General features: G+C 37.8%; 1 protein-coding gene across 4 annotated transcripts; it reads right to left on the bottom strand.

Moving 5' to 3' along the window:
• Positions 1 to 467: 467 nt before the first annotated feature.
• On the bottom strand, positions 468 to 19,197 carry METTL4 (methyltransferase 4, N6-adenosine). Of its 4 annotated transcripts, none has more exons than XM_014871265.2 (9): positions 19,090 to 19,197; positions 17,831 to 18,345; positions 17,050 to 17,112; positions 13,512 to 13,875; positions 11,289 to 11,358; positions 9,344 to 9,518; positions 9,021 to 9,127; positions 8,355 to 8,443; positions 468 to 2,214 (listed from the first exon to the last, which is right to left on the bottom strand). In XM_014871265.2, the coding sequence occupies exons 2-9, from the start codon at positions 18,257 to 18,259 to the stop codon at positions 2,069 to 2,071; spliced, it is 1,443 nt and encodes a 480-aa protein (XP_014726751.1). In that variant the 5' UTR covers positions 18,260 to 18,345; positions 19,090 to 19,197; the 3' UTR covers positions 468 to 2,068. The 4 variants fall into 4 exon arrangements, with proteins under 4 accessions (XP_014726751.1, XP_014726755.1, XP_088029852.1 ...); XM_014871269.2 differs by having other exon boundaries at positions 468 to 2,211; positions 19,090 to 19,184; XM_088173726.1 differs by having other exon boundaries at positions 18,185 to 18,345; positions 19,090 to 19,184.
• Positions 19,198 to 19,801: the final 604 nt, after the last annotated feature.

The raw sequence follows: 19,801 nt of genomic DNA, 5'->3' as shown, positions 1-19,801 counted from the left end.
TGGAACAGACAATATTGTCATTCCTTGTGCTGTTCTGTAGAAAGGGAAAACAAGGTAAGTGCAGCAGTTATCATTTATTCCATCCTTGAGTCCCATACATCATTTAGTACCGGACAAGAGCATCTTGGGCGGACAGGAGAATTCTGACTGGGAAAGCAGAAGCTCTAGGTAGGAAATGCCTTATAAAACTAAAAGCAAATAAAGAACCATCTATCCCTCTGTAGCTAAGATTGTAGGTAAGACTGCTTATGTACTGACAGTTTAAAACAGAGACTAAATAAAATCATGCAGCAAAAAATGTTTTCCTGAGTAACTACTTCCACTGTTACATTATTTACTTATTTTGAGTTTATGTTTAACTGTTGGGGGAGGGAGAATAAAGCGTTTTCCTTGTTTTATTAACTCCACTGCTCCAATTGGCAAAACATGAAATTGAACAGTAATACTGAGTAAACTGAGTCGGCAAATAAGACACAAGCCTTTATTTTCATTTTATTACAAAATTATAAAAAAATCCTCTGTTAACATTTGAAGTTTAACTTTAAAAAATCTTCACAGCTCACCAGGCTACCAAAATGGGAATGAAGGTACAGAAGTTAGGTAATGCATTTTTGTTCTCCATCATACACAGTCAGAACTCAGGAGCCTGCCATCAGGAAAGTAAGTTTGTCCAGCACCTCTGCCTCTACTGCTGTAAATAAGTAGAGTGGCAGAGGCCTCATTACATTTTCTTTGTATTTTTCAAAGTAAATCTAAGCACGGCAAAGGATAATAAAGTATACCATTCTTTTTTAAGGGATCATTTTTATGTTAGCTGAAAAATACAGCTCACTGGCATGGCTTTATAATGTTCCAAAACATAAGGGAATAATTTTTTAAAAAATACATATAACCTGTTAAAATTCCAGAACTTTTAAGACGCTGAGATTTATTATTTACAATGTATTCAAAAAATTACACCATATACACAAAGAGAGAATTGCCAATTGTTTTAAAAGTATAATTTTACATAGAATATGGTCAGTCATGAATTCAACTGCAAATAAACATAAGCACTGCTCCTTTTATTTTCTCTGAGGCAAACACATACTAACATGTAGGAAGATACACTGCCTTAATAACTATTTTAGTTCAAAATCCATTGTTTTTTGCAAAAACATCTTTAACATGCATCATTCAGAACCGTTTTCTTCCATTGACTCTTTAAAAACAATATATTATTTAAAAATAACACAAGAGTCGTAGTACAGCAGTAGCAATGTACCATCAGCTCAGATTTGATAGCTGCAGTGAGACTATTTTAAAATATCTTTCTTTTTTTTGAGGTTTGAAAAAGAACAGGAATAAACTTACACACTAACATTGTTGGCAGATGAAGAATTGTTTGTACCTGCTGAGTTAATATGATTTTTCTTCAAAAACCACAAGCCTATAGAACCACAAAATGCTTATTCTTTAGGGTCATGTTAAACACTGACCAAGAAGGAAAACTGCAGAGTAACCAGCCCAGTTATGCCAACTTTTTACCACTGGATGGTAAAAAGTTCACTAGATGGTCAAATATGATTTTGGGGTGGCTGACAACCAGGAACAACCAAAGAAACCCCCTGAGACAGAAGAACACGTGTGCAAATGGGAGGGAACATATGTTAATGATTTTGGGGAAATTATTATCATCTGTATGTTATTCAGAAAGGTCAATGAATATGTATGTAAAATACAGGACATAAATGGGAGCTTTCTCTATAATCAGTATATACAATACTACAGAGGAGATATTCCCTCACGCATCTGGCTAATGCTACACTGCTGTTAAGGAGTTTTATCTTTACTGATTTTTGGTGACAGCATCAGTATTTATATATGTTAAGATTGTCAAAATATATGACCACTTTGCACAGAGGGGAGATAGCATTAAACAGATATCATGTCACTTAAAGAATTCCAACTAAAAGGCAATTGGTTTTATTTCTGTTACCTTTAGGTGCACCATCAGTAATAAAGTTAAGTTCAAGAGCCCCCTGGGAAAATGTGGAATGTCAGAAGGTACAGATAGCTAAGACCCAGATCAGTTTTCATTCTGCAGAAGAGTAAAATAATCAATGTGCTGAAACTTCAAGACCTCATTTCCCCAGCTGGTCCAGCCAGGCTGTAGGTTGCGAGCAAACAACTCCAAGCATTCTGCATCTGGCTTGATAAACTCTGCCAGAACTGCTGTGCAAGAGAAAAAAAAAAAAAAGAAGATGACAACAAGAATGACAATGGTACAAATAACAATAGTAAACAAGTAAAACCTCCCCTGTGATGCTAACAGATGAAAAAATGGATGTTTCATTAAAAAAGGGAGAGACAGAAAATTAATTTCAGAGGTTTCATCAAACAGCTGGACTATTTATAGTGAGAAAGTAATTTTAAATAAGTGCCCTTGAGATTCTGAACAATACTGTCAAGGCCTTCAATAGCTTGATTTATTGGTTTTCATTTAGAGCAAGGGAAGAAGGATTTATTTCAGCCTCTGCATAGATGAGTTCTGAATTTTTTACTAATAGCAACCAAACACCTCCTCTAAAGCCTCACTTAGCTCCAATAACATGGGGGCAATACTTCTATAAATAAATAAATAAATAAATAATTTTCTTAATTAAGACCACACTCTTTTCCTCTGTACCTTAAAGGGAATAAAAGTATTTTTGTAATCACAACTGTTAAAAGATAGAATACGAAATGCCAGTTAAATAAGTATATCACTAAAAGGGCTATAAAAATGCAGGAACTATTTTTTGCCCCAGTATCAACCTGGCAGCTGAAGAGGTATTTCTATAACTGTTACTGTTATTTAGTAACACAAACACCAAATTTCTTTTACAGTTAGGCATTTTTACTACCTAAATCCCAATATGAAGATGCCCGTCATTAACATCAACTGTGTCACTGATCATGACTGGTATTCTTGGAATGATAGAAAAAGATCTTGCATTTTGCTTGAAAAGTATTACTGCAAAGAGTTTATTGTTAAATGTGTTACTTGTTATACAGAGCCATTTAGTCTGTGGCTGGTTCAAGTAACTCCTTAGCTAGGTGTCATGAAATGGCTACAAAAACATTATTGTGTACAAAAACATGCTTGAGAAAAACAAAGGTTTAAGGAGCAATGAACAGAGAAGGCAAAAAGACTGAAAATCTTATCAATACTAAAAATTGCATGTTAAGTTTTTTGTTTTGCTGCTGAAGATAAAAGAAGAAAAATTATGGAAGCATATCCCTTTCCAAAGGATACCTTGGTCATTTTTAGATCAGATCTGCCAGTGATTTCTGAATCTCTGTCACTTAAAAATACAGCTCATAAATCTGACATTTTGCTGCTTCACTCAATCTCTTCAGATATGATCATTGCAGAAAGCAAAAACACATCCAGTCAGCATACATTAAAGTATGAGCGAAAAAGTTTTTTCTTTTTTTTTGGTGCAACCCAAGTACTGACTTCTTGCATCAAGCTTGCCAGTCACAGATGCCCTATGTGAGACTCCAGCTGACCAGGTCATGGATTGCTCCAGCTGCAGAAAGATGAGCACCCACTTCACTTTCTAGTGTAAGCCAACCCCAGTTGCATTTCCTACCCACATGATCACCTCTTCCAAAGCTCCAATATATTAAAAACTTTTTTGTAAATATTTTTTAATGGGTGTTTCCAAACTTTTATTGTATTTTGGCAGGGCATAAAAATCTATTCGCCTTCTCCCAAGCTTTAACAAATATCACACAAGTGTCTCAGATGGGTTATCATCAAGGCAGCTTTTAATCTAAAAAATACTGCTACCAGAAGGAATCTTATTCCAAAAACCTGCTTCTTTTAGAGGCAAGATACAATGTTTAAAGAAATCTAGCATTTGCAGAGAAGAGTCTGGGAAGTTTAGAGGAAAATGTACCTTCTGACAGAAAACTCACGCAATGTTTGGTGTCATGGGAATTCATCTAATTAGACACCACTTATGAGTAGCTGCTTAATACCATTTTGCAAACCCATCATAATGAAAAAAGTGGTAAAATTTATTGTTCTTTTCACAGCTCCATTAAGGAAAGAATTTTTTATGCATAATTTGTTGACAATTTGATCAGAGGGCTGAAGCACCTCTCCTAGGAGGACAAGCTGAGAGTTGGGGTTGTTCATCTTGGAGACGAGAAGGCTCCAGGGAGACCTTATTGTGGCTTTTCAATGCTTAAATGAGGCCTATAAGAAAGAAGGCAACAAGCTTGTTTTAGCAGGGCCTGCAGCAATAGGACAAGGGATAAAGATTTTAAACTAAAATAGGATCAATTCAGACTAGATATAAAGAAACAATTGTTTACAATGAGGGTGCTGAAACATTGAAGATATTTCCCAAAGAGGTGGTAGATCTCAAAATTCGTAAGTTAAAAATATCATCATAGCACTAGGTTCAGTATTCCAAAGCAGTTTTAATAGGCACCAAAACCTTTCATGCCTAAAAGAACAAATTTGAAAAGCACACTTCAGAGATTCAACCAACTTCCAAGACTGGTTCATCAGAAAGCAAAAAAGGGGTAGCTAAGAAACTGATCAGCTCAGCAGAAGCAGAAAACTCTTTCTTTCAATTTGGTTCTAGAATTTAAAAAGGAAGTCGCAGGAATCTCCCCCTCTCCTTCTGGCAGAGATAGCATCTTTTAAACTTAGAGGGCTTTTTAAAAAAAAGACCTCATGTAATTTGAGATCACATTATAGTATGATTCTTCATTGCTAGGTTGTAGGCATTTACATAATCACATCAGGCAATAACTTGCACTGCAATGAAATTACCATATCAAAAGAGCTGAATTTTGTTGGCTTAAAATCTCATTACATTGGTTTCCTTAAAATAGGAAAAATCAGTGTTCAAGTTATGAATTACGTCTTCATTGTTAGACCTTTACATCACCAGTAGGCTATCTTAACATACATGGATCTCACCTGCAGCCCTCAAGCAAACCCTTGGGGTCTTTTCCTCTGAAAACAACTTAGAGGAGTTCCATCAAGTAGAAAAATTAAATATTGAGTTTTTCTACCACAAGACTAGAGGGAAAAAAAAAAAAAACAACCGAGCACACAATTCTATCCACTTACAGATACCACTGACAGGAAACAGGTTAAATAGATGATAAACAGCCTATTCTTTATCACTTGCAGATGTCACAAACACTATGACAGCAGTGTACTTATACTTGAGCACCTAATGCCCTAGGAGACGTGAAGCAAGCACAAAGCCAGCTGGCAGACACAGCAGTTCCAGAAAACCCATTTCATTCTGAAGCACAATCCAGTGGTCAGGCAGGAGACTTGCTACACCTGCATACCCCTAATCCCAACATGTACTGAAGATGCATGCTCCTAAAAATGTTTAAATGAGCAAAAGAAAGAATTATCTTTGGAACAAGCAACAGTTTCTCCTTATTTTTGAACTTCCACTGCCTAAAAAGTAGGTTCTGCATTGATAAATTGGATATATAAGGTGAACATAACTGTCTGTTTTTTCACCTCCTGATCAGTGAGCCATGCAAAGCACAAAGCACACAATTATCTCAGTTTAAAATAAGCCTTCAAAAGAGTTTGCAACGTAGAGGTCCTTATTGCACATTTTATCTAAACCTTGAGCAGAGCAGGACCAGAAAACAATCTGAAATCCAGCTCAAAGATGGCTTTATACCACTGCATCTTTCCTGATATTAAACCTAGATGCTAATGCATCTAGGTTAATAGATAGACTAATTAGTCTTACAGCAAGGGCTCACAAGGCACGTGAGGAAACAAAAGGCATTTTCTTTTTTAGTTCCAAGACAACCTTTATAACATGGCCTAATAAGCTATCACTGCTACAGGAGGAAGGAGTTCCCATGACTTCTCATTGCTTAGTTCTGCTGAATATATGCAAATTGGTTAGAACATAGCCAAGAATTAATTCCAGTGCTTTTAGGCAAACTCCTACACAACAGTATTATTTTCTAACAATAAATGCATATACTTAAAAACTAGAAGAGCAATGGCTGTAACAAGGACAATCTATAATACAGGAAAAGGAAAAAAGGTAACATGAAGTTACGTAGAACTTCATACATATCTGTAACAGAGTATCTTGTGCTCTCTGAGAGCAACATTGAATTGAATTACGAAGAGAACCTGCTGTTATTTGAATCAAAACCTGGAGTAATAAAATTTGATTTTAACACATTTGCATAAAGCAGCTTAAGTACATTTACAATGACATATTAGAGCTCTAAGCATTGAACACAGCATACGCATCACCAAAAACCCCTACAGTTGCAATTTCATGGTTAAATGCACTATAGGAACACAAACATCTCTTTTTGATGGCTTACTTTAATTTACATCTTTCTCTTCCCCCAGAGAGATAAACTCTTATAATCACTCATTAAGTGGCTACATATGTACCAACATACAACCTTTATTGTTGTAATAAGAAACAAAGTGTCAGACAGCATCAGTAAATTTTAATATTTTTGGCTTTGTTACTACTTAAACAAAGCATAAAGAATGTGTGTGACTCATCAAGTGTCCTTCTCCCCCCTTACCAAGTCTCTGCTTCTGTTCAAATTTCTTCTGGACCCCTCTAGGATGTAGCTCAGCTGCTCTCTACTGGCTGCTTGAGAATATTGCCTGGTCATGAAAGCAACACCATGTACAGCACAGAAGTCAAAGCATCAGCAATCAGCTTTTGCTTTATGGTCTACCCTTTCATTACATAACCATATTCTGCACAGACCTGCCAAAAAACTGTAGGATATATGTGGATTTTCACAGAAACCTTTTAAATCATCCATATTAATCCACAGCAAGTTCAATTTTCAAAGAGAAACATAAATGCTGCACAATGGTATCAAATCCCATCACTCAAGTGAAGACTTAAGAAATACACACAAGAAATTAGAAAGGACAGTTTCTTTCAAAGTCCACTCAGGGTTATAATTTATAAAGTATTCTCCAATATGGTTTCTAGATTCTGCCCGACAAAAGAATTGTTCCGAGGACCATTGTTGTACTAAAATTTTCTATAATACATCCAAACTGCTGGTTTGCACCATTGGATACCTCATAAGTTTCTTGTTTGTGTAAGTTTGCTGCTAAGTATTGGCTTGCTAAAGAGACTCTAAGTGACAGCCTCATAAATAACTACCCCACTGTTCATTAGCTGAAATCAACACATATGCCTCCTGCTGTAGCCCTAATTCTTAAAGATGCGGCTTCAGGATGGCAAAGAGATCCTCCTAGAAGTGCCCTTCTTTTCTTCTGTTTTTAGTTAACCAAAGTATACCCTTTCTACTAGTTTTTGAACAGGGGTGGGTGGGTGTGTGTATGGTAACTTAATAAATGCAAGCCTCCAAACAGAGATTTTAGAGCATCCCTGGAGGCACAATTGTTTAGATCAAAAGTACTTCCACCCCTTGGGAAGACAAAAAAGAAAGCATAAGTGAAGCAGAGTGTGACACCTCTCCTCTCTGAGAGCATTAAACATTTCTTCTACCTGCCTTTTCTGATGTGAATACAAAACACCTGGAATATTTGCAGACTCATTGTGAGTTCCCCCCTGGTGGAGGATGAAATAGTTTTTGTGAGAGGTATTAAATATATTTCTTACCACAGCCTTGTAAGGTTCTAAGGTGCTGTAATGAAGAAAGAAGTACCACTTCCTATTGAAAAAATTAGTCAAAGTGCTCCAGAATAATTCTTTGGACTAACTCTAAAAAGCTGAATTTATATCCACACTAAAAGGCTGGCTGAAATTACTGCATCAATTTCAGTGAGTGAAATACAACTCCTCAGAAACAAGCAGGACATGTCTTATTTGTTGCCTCTTATTAGCAGTCTTAAAATAGCTATATTTTTTGATTTAAAGGCATAATTGTACCACAGGCATATAATCAATTCATGTAGATATGTAAACATTTATTTCAGGATGACATAATAAAGAAAGAGGTTTCTGCTTTCCTATTTTATGTATTCCCAAAGTTCTCTCCCTCACAAGGTACTTTAGGTCATTTGTCACAACTTCATGTATGAAGTATCTATAAAACTTTTGTTGCAGTATTTAAAAGATACATTTTGAAAAAGGCCACATTTTTTTCTACATGCCTACCCAAAACACACTACTACTTGAAGTTCTAGTTTTCACATTAATTTTTAGAGACCAAGAGTGAGATGCTTCAGAATGCTTTTAGAGGAACCACAAGTTCTGTTGAGTAAAATTGCATGGCAGATGGAAAATTAAGGCATTTCTAGGTACATGCCAGAATGAGATGCTCAAGACCACTGTGCTACAGAAACATTAGGCAAAAAAACCAAAACATACCAGCAAGAGGAGGTTTATGTGAATGCAGACTGCAGGGTATGCTGACAATTAACTGATGCTCTGGAATTGGAAGAACACCTTCAGATTTCCTGTCATATTAATCACAAAAGAAAAGAAACGTGAGAATGAATGTTACCAAGTGTGATGCTACAGCTCTTGAAGAGTTATCTCAGATGGGAGGTAACACACAGAATGTTTATTCACAGACTTCAGGGAAGTCCAAGGGAAGTTAAGTGTTGCTCAGACATCATATACGACAGTTCATTAAATCATTGAGACTTTAGACAAAACACGGTTTACAATAGCCATGCAAAGCCACTGAGAACAATGTAGTCCTGTATGTCTTCATGTGTGGAACAACAACAGCATCCACAAAATGGCATCAGCCAGTGCCAAGGACTCGTGGTCCAAGAGAACCTGTCAGCAAAGGAACTCTATCCACAAGGCTTTTGTTCAAGATAGTTCCCCAAGACAGCAGATGCAAGGAACAGACAGATGGTTCCATTCTTTAATCTCACTAAGGTGCTCACTCCAAAGCTAATAAGGCGACCTTTAGGTCCACAATCAGCCAAGAGATTTTGGGTCATTATATTGCATTATGACTAAGTGATACATACAAAGGGAATCCAACCAATAAAGACATTTACCATAAACATCCTGACATACCTTAAGGCTTCCTTTACATCTCCTTGAACTCTCCCCAGTACAAGAACTTCATAGGGTTTTTTGTGCAAAGAATCCAAAGGTAATACAAATTCTCCAGCTGTAGTAATCTGACACAAGAGAATTAAAAATAAACAGTAGAAGATTTTAATATCCCTTATTTTTTCCAAGACCTTTTCCTTCATAAAAAGGAGGATACTGATGATATCATAGCTTTCAAATACAGAAACATATGGTTGTAAATAGACAAATAAGAACAACATAAAGTGTCATAGTTCAAGTTTTCTCAGTCTCCAAGAAAGCAACAAAACAAATTGAGAACTTACTTTTACCCAGTGCCACTCAGCAAGTGTTTTCACTGACCAGTGAGGATAAAGTTCATCCTTAACAAAACGTAAGTGCTTCTGTCTATTAGTCACCCACATGACTACAAGACAATTTGGAGCAGCTAGTGCTGGTACAGGAATCTGCTTGATTTGCCACGAAGACAAGTGGCTATACCTATGCCAATACAATGAGAAATCAAATTAGCATATACCAACCATAAAAATTGCAAAACAACACAAATGGATAAAAAAATTACACAGACTAGTCACTTCAAGAATTCTCTCCTGACAATCTAAGTCATAAAAATAGTTCAAGACTGACACCCAGTGGACAATTCTGAGGGATTTTACATAAAATCATTTGTGTATGTACATAAGTTTTGCTGAGCAGAACCTTGAACTACGTATTTCCACCATCCCTCAAAATAAAGCATTATTAGCTGTGACTCTGAAGAACTTTAAAAGCCCATGTTTCATTTAAGAACTATCAGATGTAACTCAATATTCTCATCTTTGCACCAGAACAAAGCTATTTAGTGAACAGTAGTTTCTTAAGCAATGTAATACTATTCACTTCTAAGAATAAAGTCTCACCTGAATGAAAACTACAAGTGAGTCACACTAATTTGAGTGGAAAACTAAGAGGTCATTAAAGATAACAACTTCTCCAATTATTTTCATAAGTTGTTAATTTTTTTAAATTATCTGCCACGGTAGAAGTTCTTCAGGTTATTCAAAACCATTCTGCTCTTTTCTGAGCTAACTGAATGCTACACCAGTGAATCCAGGATGTTTTCCAGATCCTGTCCTGTTCTACCTTTTTTTTTTTTCATGATGCAATTCTACACCATTAATAAACTGCAGTTAGTGGAACCTACACATTGCAGCACACTGCCTAATAAAAATCAGCAGCCACCATGTGGGTACCCAGGACCCTACACAATGCTACAGTGAGAAACAGTAAACAAGGATAAAATCCAAAATACCTCCTGGACTAGACTGTCCAGAGGAAAAAAGATTCACCCAGGTGAGAAATGCTTCACAATTATTAGCTGCCAACAAGATAATTATGAGCAGTGATAGCTCCTTCCCTTTTTGCTTTATTTTATAAGGGACAGAGGAACTTGGTGACTAACTTATGCTAGTAATTACAATTCTTCTCTGAGTACCTTATATACTCAAGCAAGACATTTGAATCAGAGTTTCTAGAGGTTTCTGAAGGGCTTTCAAAGGAAATCCTACTCGTCAGTCTCCACATTTTCAAACTATGTCTTCATAACAACCTTCAAAAGCTACAGTGAACTTTATTCTAGAAAGTTGTAAGGCCATATATCCTGCCTACCCTTCTTTTAAACAGATATAATTCTATGGCAATCAGGACTCCACTGGCATAGACGTGTTACTCAGCAGTGATGGAAGCCCATAAAAATTTAAGTTAATGACTTCATAAACTACAGTACTCAGAGTTCCTATTGCACCAGAGGATTTTACTGCTGCATCATCATGTTCTTCTCAACATTAGACTGAAGCTTAAGCTACACCTCAAATTAAATAAAAATCCACTCAAACTCTGAGCAAGATTTCAGTCTTGGAAATACTTACATATATATTCAGCTTTATGCCAACTGAAGTAACCCTACTAATTACAAACTAGTATCTGCATGATCTAGGCCCTACAAAACAGCTGAATCCATACTTTCTTTGTAAATAACTAACACTCTCTCACCAGCCAGATAATTTAGGACCTACTTTTGCAAATATTTTGTATGCCAAGTATCCAACACATTTGAAATGTGAAATACGTACGAAGGTCCATAGATTTGAAGGTAAACAAGTGTCAAAATATTTACAAGTCTAAGCTACAGTCTCACAGTTATACTGGTCCCGGACTGGATCAATATATTAAAATGCTAATTACCCTGTTTAATTTTACTATAAAACATACCTGTTACTCCTTTTAACAGACTTGTTCTCCCATGGTGGATCAATCACAATTACATCATATTTTTTCTTGTCTGGCAAGTGAAATTAAAGAAAAGAAAAAAATAAAAGCTAGTAAATTAGCTTTAAAAATATCTATGAGTTAAAACAGATATACAGTAAAACTTCAAATTTCTTCTTTCCAAATAAGAAGTTAAAAGACTTTTGACATGCTTGTTTTAATTCAGATAATCATATCTAGAAAATTCAATATTTTTAGGCTGATTACCTTAAGAAAGGACTTTTATGTGATCTGAGTCAGATCCCTCTAAGAAATTTTTAATATCTTTAGGACTTTCAGAAAAAAAAGTATAACAGAGTGCAAGTTTCAAAAATAAAATCTTTTCCAAGTTTCTCAAGAGAAGCTATGTAATGAGGCACCCAGCTGAGTGAAAAGCTACAGCCCTGAATGCAAGATTCCTGCCCTGTTTGATTCTTTTATCAGGCCAGCAGGGACATACACAGCTCCAAGCCAGCCCTAGAAAACTGTTTTCCACTACTGGAGGTAAAGAGAGACAGATAGCTAGACACAGTGTATCAAATGGGAATCAATGAACAAGAGTAAAAGAACTGAAAGAGTTTTCATGGGAAAAGCTGAGTTTACTTCTGCTGAAGTATAGAAGATACAGAACACATCCATGAAAAAACAGAACTCCTCAATTCTATTTCCCCAGAGAACATATTTGTTCTTTCATTGAGTCTGATGGTAAGAATAACAGCTTAGTATTTGATGCTCACGAAATGTGATTACTACATCTTATTCATTTAACACTGGAGGTGTTATCCTTACAGTGGACTGACCAGCAAGAATTACTTCCCTTTTGGCAGGTGAAGGGGAAGAAGAAAAATAATTGATTAAAATAGACAGCAGACTTACTCAGAAAAAACGTCCACAGTCAGGGAATTATGTTAACATTCGCTGTTGTTTATTTCAAAAGAATTTGCTCAGATTTCTTGGACTGCTCTGTAAATCCTTGGAGAATCTTACATGCTCAACTGTACAGAGTGGTAGCAGAATGATAATAATCCTCTTTCTTTCCTACAGATGAAAACAGCTAACTAGCTAGATTCTGGACTTCAAATGCAAAATTATTATTTAGATAGTAAGATTCTACCTCCTGAATATCTTCTCAATAAAAACCAAAATTTAAAAAATATAACACCTAAGTTACATATGCTTCCTCTCTTCTCATGTGCAATTAAAAAAATCTAAAATTACTGAGTAGAGGGCAGAGCAGCAATGCCCAGCTCTTGCTCAAAGGCAACCTCTTTCCTGTAAGACTGTCTGATAAAGCCTAGCTGTGACTGATAGTAATAAAAATAATAGTAATAATAATTATAATAACAATAATAATAATAATGGTCAATTTGAAAGCTAATGGAATGGCATTGAAGACTGATGCATGCTGTCATCTTAGGGCTGGAGACAGTGGCTTGGATAGTTTTTGACCTACTTTTACAGAGGACTTGTTTATTCTAAAATCCCCCCATTTCCCTGTCACTGATTTCTGCATAAGCCAACACTCTCAGCTGTGAAACACAGCAGCTGAAAGCAAAGTCATGCTTGCTACTGGTGGTCTTGGTGAAGTGGTGCTGCCCTCCAGCTAGGTGCAACAGTACCTCAAACTGTTACCTTCCCTAGGGGATACTGGGCTTTGTTCCATAACCAGTTTATTCCAATCTAGGAAGACCCTCCCACTGAACAGAATGAGTCTGTAAGTGAACATTTGCTTTAAGGTGCATTATCTCATCCCTCCCCCATGGTCTAATCTAGCTAAAAATCAAGACAGCAGGACCACCACTTCAGCAGCAGCGTGGACCTACCTGTGCTAAAGGCTCATCCTGTGGGACAGGAGCCCAGCAGCACAGCTAGTCCCAATTCAACGTGTTTACATGATTTCTATGCTGACAATGGCTCAGAACGTGCTCACAAACTGTTGTATTTTGGCTGAGATTTTTAAAGGAGCCTCCTGGAGACAAATAATCCCCTCATGACAAGATTTCCTAACCATTCCTTTGAAAGTCCTTATCTATTTTCACGAAGTTAGAAATATCACCTTGATATCGATACATGCAGCAGCATTTGCTATCAGTGTGATGTCGTATGTTAAAATCTGTTCATCTTGACATTAACTGCCCTTCTTGGGCAGGAGAAAAGGGGTAAATTCTAACACCTAAAGATACTTACAGTTCAGCAGAGGCTGTAAACATGAAATATCAGATAAGAGGAAACTGCTTTTTGGTGGTACCAAGTATTTCTGCCCCATTAACACAATTATCTTCAGACGGTTTGAGCTGTTTTCCATAACACATGAAAGGAGGTCCTGATCTGCACTGGAGGTTTCCTCTAGCACACGTACAGCTTGATGGTCACTTTCATTCACAGCTGGAAACTGCTTTGCCATTTCACATAATTCAGCCAACCCACAGACAATGTGGTGAGGAACATTATCCTTCCTGCAACTGAGTTTTGCAGTAGTATGGCGAAGAAAACCACTTTTGAGTCCCTCTTGGACTAAATGCAAAGTGCCTTCCCAAATGAGCTTTCTGACCTGTATGGTCACAAAAAAAAAAAAAAAAAAAAAAAAAAAACAAAGGAAAAAGAATAGACCTTTCAAGTATCTATTTAACCAGGGATTGCAACTGAAATCAAAACATTTTCAATCTGCAGGCAGGAAAAGGAGCCAATTACTGAGATCATTGGCTCAAAAGCTACAAAGGCATGATAATAAGGTGTGTGTCTTTCTCTAACCCCAGGTGGCAACCAAGTACCACACAGCCATTCACTCATCACATATCTCCCACTCTCTGGTGGGGAGAAGAACCCAAGGAAAAAAGCAAAACTCATGGGCTACTGTAAGAACAGTTTAAAAGTTGAAACAAACTAAATTATAAACATTATTTTTATTATTAAAAAGCGAGAGAGAGAGAAATATGACCCAAAAGGAACAATATGATTGCTCGCCACCTACTGACCAATGTCCAGTCCATCCCTTAGCAGCAAATCCATGGCTCCTGACAACTCCCATCATTTATACAGTGAGCATGACATGCTATGCATGAAATATCCCTTTGGCCAATTCAGGTCACCTCTCCTGCCCATGCTCCCTCCCAGCTTCCTTTATGCACCTGCTCACTGGCAGAGTATGGGAAATTAAAAACTCCTTGACTTAGGGTAAGCACTGCTTAACACACTGATGTTTGAATTGTTTGAACATTATCCTTGATGTCTGAACATTATCCTCTGCTAAACCCACAATGAGAATCTTTGATGTTTTCTGATCTATCCTGACCAGGCCGGAAAGGACAAAGCAGCTGGATCTGGGTGCAGACATCTGAGCAACGTATCTCTCTTTAGCTTCCAACATGTTAACTCAGGGGCTTTTTAAAAAACTTGGGTTTATTTCTCATTTGCAGCATTCCCACTCCATCAACTCTGCATTAGCTGTTCAGCTACCAGGCAGAAAACTAACTCTATCCCAGCCAAAACCAGGACATCATGCTAACTTCTATTGTTGGTTTTCATTTTTTGGTAAAGTTACAGTTAGAAGGCTGAAGAAAGAAAGAGTGAGAAACTACTGAATAAAACATTTCAGATGTTGTCTGATTCAAAACACGTTGAATATCATTGGTCCAACAAAACACAAATTTTAATTTCAATTATCTGAAGTTTAATTTAAAATTCTAATTTAATTTCAAGTCACTGTGCCCATGAACATACTTTTAATGGAAATGTATACTGGGATCTAAAAACCAGTCATTTTCCACATTTCAATTTACTTGATAAAACAACAGTTTATGCATTTTACAGTAATACAGAAGTACAATCAGTAAATCAAATTAAAGTATCAGAATTTGATTTTTACAACTTTTCTAAGTGGCAAATCTCTCAAATAGCCTGTTAGTCAGTCCAGGATGACATGATTCTTGGATCTATATACACTGTCTTTCACCTCAGCACCTTCCCTTCACAAAATTTAGAGACCCATTTTATTTCCACATCATGGAGTCTTCATGAGTTTTGATTGTCAGTGAGGTGGGTTTATCCATTTGTCCATTGTCAGTTACAGTGGCCCTATTAAATACATACACAAATACAAATACAATACTGTGGTTTCAAAAGCTTCTGATTACTGAACCTTCAAGATTACAAGGGCGTTTTACAAAATACGCTTTAGTACAATTCCCAGATTAGTAACAGGGGAAGAAAAATATTTTTTTATAAATTAATAGTGCCATCTCTAGATATCAGAGAGTACAGAGTCATAATTTTTTAGTACCTAGGTTTGTGATAAGAGAAGTTCATACTGCTTCAATAGAATTTAATAAGCATATCTTTAGAAATTATACCTTCTTACATGCATGTGTTAACACACAGGTGGACAAAGTGGACAAAGTCTCTTGACTATGAAGGAATGAAAGCAGGAGTTTTAACAAATGGCTGCTGAAGGAATTTAGCATATTTTGTACTGTTCCCTATCTTGACACTGACTGAAACTCATAAATGGATTCAACAGCTGAAATTCACAGATTCATTTGCAGATACAAAATTGGGGTTGTTTGGGTTCATTTTTGATGAGTCTACAGATATAAATAAGTGCCAAAATAATCTGGGTTGACTTGCAGAGCTATAACCTTTAACAACACAAATACAGTAAAAACCCAATACTCTCTAATCTGTGAATAATATAAGAGACTAACCGGGGTCACAGATTTTTCCAAACTGTCTTTTCCATATATTCACCAAACACCATTTGAAGTTACACAAGCCTCCAAGACACAAGCTTCTTCTCTTCATTTCCTTCTTTACTTCTACTGTTTGAATAATTTTGCTTTAGCCTTAACGTTTTCATACTCATGTTGATGCTGAACTTCAAAGTTTTCTCCTTTAAAGTGATTCTGCACATGCACAGCTTATTCACAAAAATAATCACAGGACCTTTACACTGTATCAGCAAGATGCACACATTTACTACAAGATTGTTGCCATGTGAAATTAAAAAAGCACAGTCATCTAAATGTAGTTCAAGTGGAACAGATTTAAGCAAAAAGCCCAATATGACTAACATCTTTGTTAAAGGAAAGAAAGCAAGTGTAGCTCCTAGTTCAGGTTCACAGCACTATTTGGGAAAGCAGTAAGAACACATCAAACATTGCCTACAAATTGCATTTCTACGATTCACTTCACGATTGTGCTTCAGTGTAATTCAGTTGTATCTTCACCAGTCCATCACTAACATAAGCATACAGACTCGAATTCCAATTCATTCAAAATGCTTTAGTAGGACAATATAAAACTTTAGAGTAAGAATATTTTTTTTTTCAATTGCAGAATAAGATATTTTGAAGCACATTTGGTCACAAAAGCTTTGAGTAACTCCAGCACAGTGTCCTGAAACTGAGGAGCTGATCTTCAGAACAGGTCATGCTGCCAATTTCAAATCAGTCACTTCTTAATATTCAACTCATCACAACATAATGTTCAGTTGTTTATTGCAGTCCAAGTTACTTTGTAAATGCAGCTTACAGCAATTTTATATGTACCTACATAGAAGATCTTCTCTGTAAGCAGGAATTCAAATTGACTTTCCTTTCCCTTTCCTTCTTTGCACCAGTGGAACAAGCTACAAAACCAGAATTTGTTTGCAACCACGCCCTCCACTCTGCACATTCCCAAAGTCAAGTAGCATGTACTTGCAAAATATGCATTTTTTTTTCCAACTTACCTTTGAATGGTATTCCAAAGCATCCAGTTCACCTTGGTTGAATGCACATTTCCTTTTACGTTTCTGCAGAATTAGCAAAAAACAACAACAAAAATTCCTATCATTCCACACGAAATAAAAGGGGAAAAAAAATCTAACATACCTGAATTACAAATTAACTCTTTAAAAGAGGAAGAAATTTTCCATCTCTTTTTCTATCACAAGTACAAGTCAAATAAGCAAAAAGATCTGAAAATACCTAAGCTGCTGCAGACATTCACAAGGTACATAGGCTTAAAGCTGTTTTAAATTATTCATGGCACTAGGATCTGAAGGTACTTAGTGCACAGTTTGCCTTATGCCTCTTTTGGGCCCATACTAAAAGTTTCAGCTGCCAAGTGCAGTTTACCAATAGAAGAAAAAAATTAACTATGTCTTCATGATTACATTTATTGGTTTAGACCAATGACTTTTATTTTCTTTTCTCCACATGGAACAGTACTGAACAACACTGGAAGTAAATTCATACTGTCCTTCCCAATTTGCTGATCTGCACAATCTCAACAGCTACTAAAGTTTCAGGCTGTGTACCTGACCACAATCAGATGTCAGGAGATTTCGGGAGCAATCCACTGCTCATAAGACACAAGAATGCACATTACTGACATGAGGGACACAAGAATATCCTCAAAAGTTCACGCTTTTCTACACTACCTCAAAAGACTCAGGTATGCAGAACAGTATTAGTAGTATATTATTTATCAAGGAATTACTGTAATTTACTCTGTTACAGAGAACATACCTTCCTAGCAGTGGCAAGAGAATTTCCAATGTCACTCTTTACTCCTTCTTGGCATTCCTCTCTGTTGCTGTTGGCGTTTATTTCTGTCAGACTCACCTCAGGGCATCCCTGACACAGCTGCTCCTCAGGAGCTGCAGCTATATGGGGCTTAGATATATCAAAGAATTCCTCCCGAAACACGTATCTCATTTTTGCTCTTTTACCTTCTGCTTCTATGGCATCTCCAGGACCATAAGGAGGACCATTGCTTGATGAGGGGGTGGCAGCAAAAGTAGAAATACTGTGAGAGTCTTCATCAGATGTGACACAAGTATTGCAAGTGACACCACCAGGGTGTGCAAAGGAGTCACAGACCTCATAGCCACACTGGTTGATGAAAGAGAGATGATCCACAAGCCACCCGGCTGTCAGACGATGTACCACAGACATCCTAAGTCCCCTTTTCAGGATGAAAAATCAGCTCCCTGAAACCACAGCCTTCACAAACCATCTGCACTTCCTGGAGCAACCTCCTCCTGTGGGAATTTTTATAAGAATTCACTTTACAGAATTATCACTATTTAATAAATTAGCATCTACCTTCTAACAGACACTTCCATGCACATACAGGGCACACTACTGAAACTTCTGGCTTCAGCTGGTTTCCTCACTATGTTCATCCCTATGCCACTACTTTTTTTGTAGTAACCAAATTTTATATGACTTTTTATACTTTTATGCGGTATGCACTTACTCCAGTTCTTTTTAACAAGTCAGAAAGCAACCCTATGACACACCGATTACGTCTAAGACTATATGATTCGTGTGTATATCTATACACTGTATATACACCACATATATATGCATTTACACGAGATATATTTACTACGTTACACACATGCTATATAGACTACGTATATACTATATATATGCGCACACTGTATATACACACATACGCTATATATATTCACACATAAACACACATATATGTATATACACACACTATATAAATATGCATACACTGTATCTATACACACACACATATATATATACCATAGATACAGACAGAGACATGGATCACTATGACTGCTCTCGGGAGCAGTAATACAAGCACAAGGGCAGGGACAGCCGCAGCCCCAGCGCTGCTGAGGCCAGGCGTTGATTCCCATCCCCGCGGGCACACAGGGACCGAGAGCTCGGGCTTTCGCCAGGAAAACTCTCGGCGACTGGAGAAAAGCCCAGGGCTCGCCATGGCCCGGGAGCGCCTGGCACACACTCACCGCGGGCACCGCCATGCCGCTGTACGGCCATGGCCCTTCGCCGAGCCCTTCCGGGGATTGAGATCCTCCTCCCAACTCTGGATCCTCCTCCCCTCTGGATGGATCCTCCTCCCCTCCATTCCCTCCTCCCCTCCTGGCCTCGCTGTGACGCAGTTCCGTGTGACGCCCTGGGGCACGTCCGGGCGGGCGGATTTGAAATTGCGAGGAGGCGGCGGCGCTGGGGTAACGGCAGGGCGGGGAGTGGCACAGGGCTCTGCGGGCAGCGGCAGCAACACCAACACCCTCAGCCAGCGGGACAAGTGTCTGTGTGGCGGCGGTGGCGGTGGCGGTGGCGGTGAGTCCCCTTCGGTACGGTTTAGACGCGCCCTCAGGGCGAGCGGGTAGAGCCGCACCTATGCGCTCAGCTCTGCGCAGGAAAAAAAAGGGCTCCTACGCGCTTTATTACTCTTTTTTTTTTTCTTTTTAACCTGCTGGCGTGTTGTCTCCGGCAAACTGCTCTTAAATCTCTGCTCAAACTCCGCTCTTACAGCGTCCTGGCTTATGTCAGCAGTAGTGTGGCCAGCAGGACTAGGGCAGTGACAGTCCCCTTGTGCGCGGCACTGGTGGGGCCACACCTCCAGTGCTGTGTCCATTTCTGGGCCCCTCAGTACAGGAAGGGCATTGAGGGGCTGGAGCGTGTCTAGAGAAGGGAAACAGAGCTGGGGAAGGGTCT

Source organism: Sturnus vulgaris, chromosome 1, assembly GCF_052056855.1.
Source record: "Sturnus vulgaris isolate bStuVul1 chromosome 1, bStuVul1.hap1, whole genome shotgun sequence".
NCBI classification, from domain to species: Eukaryota; Metazoa; Chordata; class Aves; order Passeriformes; family Sturnidae; genus Sturnus; species Sturnus vulgaris.
Note: the sequence above shows the minus strand (reverse complement) of the source record. Positions and strands in the feature narration are given on the sequence as shown.